The sequence below is a fragment of the Electrona antarctica genome (genome assembly GCF_951216825.1).
Source record: "Electrona antarctica genome assembly, chromosome: 22".
In the NCBI taxonomy this organism is placed as follows: domain Eukaryota; kingdom Metazoa; phylum Chordata; class Actinopteri; order Myctophiformes; family Myctophidae; genus Electrona; species Electrona antarctica.
The window spans coordinates 8,558,303-8,562,548 of record NC_136805.1 but is presented as its reverse complement, the minus strand read 5'-3'; the positions used below and the strand labels follow the sequence as shown (position 1 = coordinate 8,562,548).

General features: G+C 48.3%; 1 protein-coding gene across 1 annotated transcript; it reads right to left on the bottom strand.

Moving 5' to 3' along the window:
• Positions 1–623: 623 nt before the first annotated feature.
• On the bottom strand, positions 624–4,037 carry LOC306914966 (cytosolic carboxypeptidase 1-like; the record flags this gene model as incomplete). Its single annotated transcript, XM_079492208.1, has 1 exon — positions 624–4,037. The coding sequence occupies one exon, from the start codon at positions 4,035–4,037 to the stop codon at positions 624–626; it is 3,414 nt and encodes a 1,137-aa protein (XP_079348334.1).
• Between the last annotated feature and the right edge of the window lie 209 nt (positions 4,038–4,246).

Here is a 4,246-nt window from a genome sequence, read left to right as displayed (position 1 = left end):
TACTGTCCAAACTCATCATAAAGACCACACAAAGCGGCATTCTCATGCCAAACACATGGCATTGTCTCCCTCTTGCAAAATGAACGAATAAAAGGTCCCGCATTATTTGTCTGCTATATCCGCAAATGCACAATGTAGCAGAATACTTAAATACATGATGTATAGTACCACACCTCAAAATACTGGTGAACAAGCTTAAGTGCATTAAGTCTTGAATGTTATATGTTTATTGTCAAATTGTTTGATATAACTTTGATTAAATACATTACAATAAAAGAAAAACAACAAAAACTCATCTATCAATTCTAGTTAGTTGATGCGAGAGTGAGGTCTAGCCAACACCAACTCGGGATTCCTGGATCGCTGCCCTCCACAATTTCCTATCCAAATTAGGTTCTTAGCCAAGCTGTCGCACCGCAGCACGTCTACATAGGTGGTACGCTTCTTTCCCCTTGGCTCCCATAGGGTCAATTTACTTGCCTCAAGTTCTGGGTGCCTGACGCAGTGCCCTGCAAGCCTCATCCTCCTCTCTCTGACTTTGTCTGTGACCGTCCTCCATTTGACTGGTGCCGCTTCCCACCTTGCTCCAGGGGTAAATGTGATTTGTCAATCCCTGTAGTTGGTCAGTCAGACAGCTGGTTAAAGTTAACAGCAGTTTCCTGAAGATGGTTCCTGTGGTTGTTTTCATATTCAGCCTCATGGTCTTCCTCCTCCTCGTCCTGTTCACCATTATCCTTATAATCCGCCTCGTCCTGTTCCTCATCCTCCTCCTCCATTTCTTTGTCACTATTCTTGGCACTGTGTTTCTCCACTATCCCCTTGTCTTCTTTAGAGAGTGACTCTACGAGGTCACTCTCCAAATCCAGAAGGTGGTCGGGAGAGGTCGATGTTTTCAATGTGAGCAAGGCTGCACAGAACTGTGCTCCCATCTCCTCTAGCTCCCTGGTGCCAATCTGGAGACCCTTATATTCACCCTGGTCAAATCCACAGATCGTGCTCTCCATGGTGTAACACCGTTTTACTCCAATCTCCCTCCATACAACCACACGAGCAGTGGATTCTTTGTTTTTCCTCACCGCAAAATTACAGCTGTCCATGCTGAAGGCGGGGGCCGTCTCGGACAGGATCTTGGGCAAGGTTAAGTATCCTGGGTCTTCTCGCAGGTTGCAGGATGACACTCTGACATTTGACTGCAGGAGAGTCTGTTGCACACTGCAGCCATACATAAACACATTCTTCTTACGCGAGTGGCCATGGTAGTCACAGAACACCAGTGGAGCCCTCTGTATATGTGCAAGGTACTGCAGCAGGCCCTTGGTGTGGTAGATGGTGGGGTGGAGCTCTGGACTGGGTTTCTGCCACTGGCGATTCAAATCCAGTCCGATCAGAGAACAGCGATGATTTCCATTAATCACTCCATCGGGGTTGAGCATGGGAACAATCTTAAAGATATAAGCTTCTCTCAGACTGTGTGCCAACGGACTGGTGCCCATCAGGAGCTCCAGTGTGCCTTTCATCACCCAACTGGCATTGGCCTCTAATGGGTGCACCCTGGCAGTCAGGAAGATAATTGGACGGTTTCTGAACTGGCAGATGTGATCATCCGAGGTGGAATCAGGCATAGCAGTGATGGTTAGCAGTGGACAGCCGTTTCCCCCCAGGGTCTCACAGAGGACATCTTGTCTGAGGTAGATCTGAGGTGTCCTCAATGCCTCTAGCTTGGACAAATGCATCTTTAGAGTGGAGTATGTATAAGGGTAGTGAAAGGCAAAGTAGCAAACATCATTTTTATGGCTGAAGTCTGTGCTGAAGGTCATTGTGAAATACGGTTTCCTTTTTTTGCCTTCAGCTTCGGTGGGGATCCTTTCGAAATGGTTTTCGTAGTAACAGATGTCTGTGCCCGTTCTGACCCAATAAGGCCTGCCATTGGTCGCCTCCGTCACAGAGTACATCAGCACCTGCATCTCATGGTTGAAGCAGCTGTTGGTCTTCTGACAGTTGATGATGTTGAAGCGATAGTTGATTCCAACATGCATGCCGCTCACCTCAAAGTAGAACCAATTGTGGTGGAAGTTACTGTTGATCTCCGAGTTCAGCACCAGATCATACTCGTTCTTTCGGACTTGAATAGCTTTCCTGAGGTTGCCGGATTCAAACAGAGAGTTGAACTTCAGCGACTTGCCATCGTTATTGATCACTGGGCTAGTGGGATTGTCCAGATCATACACCACTTTATCGAGGATTTCATTGGGATGAATCAGCCTCTCAATGTCCTGGAATATCTTCGATCCCTGTACAGAATAGACTTTCTCCGGAATGGGCTCCCTAATGGTCGGAGTTATATGTCCAAAGTAGTCTGGATATGCCACCTCTGAGTACTGATGCACAGAGCGTGTTCCCTTCGCCATCTCCACATACAGATCGGGGTCATGGAGTGGGAGCGGGACCATGTCTGGGACTCTCAACATCACTTTTTCTGAGGAGCCTTGTAGCCCCAGAGCCTTAGAGATGCAGGCGGAATGCGCTGTGCTTCCTTTCCCTCCACCCACTTGGCGTGCGACAAAGCCTCTCACCGCAGGAGACTGAATGTACAATGTTGAAGATGGTGTAGAGGAGACACCCGCTGGTCGGTCAATGTTAAAATCCTGGAAGTCGTCAGACAACTCCAGGAAGAACCTCTCATAGACCCTCAGCTCCTCAAATGGACGGCCGCTTACCTCCTTAGGATGGAACCCGTTCAGAATGGTCTCTATGTCATTGTTCACAGTATGGGGATCCTCCGGAATGGTCTCTATGTCATTGTTCACAGTATGGGGATCCTCCGTACTTTCCTCATTTTCTGCGTCTTCCTCTATCTCGTCATCACTTTCGTTTCCCACGTCATCCACTGCAGGTTGATTACTTTTGTCATCCACTGTAAGTTGTTGAAGGCGCAGCTGTGCCATGGCTTCTGCAGTTACATTGGGTGTGTAGCGGAAAGCTGATGTGACTTTGAGCAGAGGCAGCTGATTCTTAGGAAGGCACCTCAGCATGATGGCACTAGCAGCGTTGACAACAGGGTCCAGAGCGTGAGAGTCATCTCTGGATATACACTCGGCAGAGGAATTGAAAAGGATCCTCATGCCGTCTGCTTCGATGAAAGCACTCTTGCCTAGTTTGATTTTGGTGATGTTAATGAGGCAGGCCAGGAGGCCTTTGCGGACCAGAATGTGACGATTCTGCGTGTCATTGCGGTGCCAGTCCAGGTGCAGTCTCAACAGAGCGGGCACCTGACCATTATCCACCGCACGACGGGCACTCGTTCTGGTTCGGAGCATAGCTTCCATCGTGTCCAGGGCGAGGTCAAACTCCCTGGTGGTCTTTCTCCTGTAGGGCCCCACGAGCTGGAGCATAAATTCCACCAATCCAATCTTCGTCAAGGCAACCACGTTTAACAAGTTGGAAGAGTACACCCTGAGGACGCGCATGCAGGGCAACAACAGCTTGGTGTTATTCAACAACCAGCTCTTTTTCACAAGCTTGGCTGTGACATTCAGAGCACCGTACAGACGTGCCTTTGTTCCAAACTGTCTGTCTTTTGGCCCAGCCTTGGCCAGTAGAGAGTGAAGGTGAAACATAAGTTCCCCGTTGGGAGGAGACTCTTTACCGGCAGTGATCAGCAACTGGAGCAATATGCCCGTTCCTCCTTTAGCCACAAACACACCAAGTCTCCAACCGACGGTCAGCAGGTTGCAGAGAATGCACAGAATGTTCAGGGTGGTCTCGAGATCCAGAGAGTTCTGTAGTGAGGTCAGGATCACCTCCATGTTATTGGAGCCATTGGACTCCAATAACACGTGTGTCCTAGTCTTCTTCTTGGTCCGTAAGATGTGTAGGATATCTGCGGTGAGCTGTCGAGGTATTTCAACATCTGTCATCATGGCATCCGCACTTATTCTCTCCAAATGGCACAGCAATTTCAGCACTCTCTCTTTCTTACTGCTGGAAACACCTTTCCCCGAAACGACATTGGGCTGCTTCATGTCGGGCTTCTTCATTCAGATCGTTGATCCTGGCTCCTAATAGTTTAATGAATCTCATATGACATACCGTATATACCGTAGGCAGTGAGTGAGCCAATGACATCACATTATGACATCACACTGACATCACTGTCAGCCAATTAAGAAACCCCACCAGGCTGAAGGCAGGGGAGATAATTCTTTGCGGTTTTAACATTCACGATTTAAGAAACATTATTCATAGG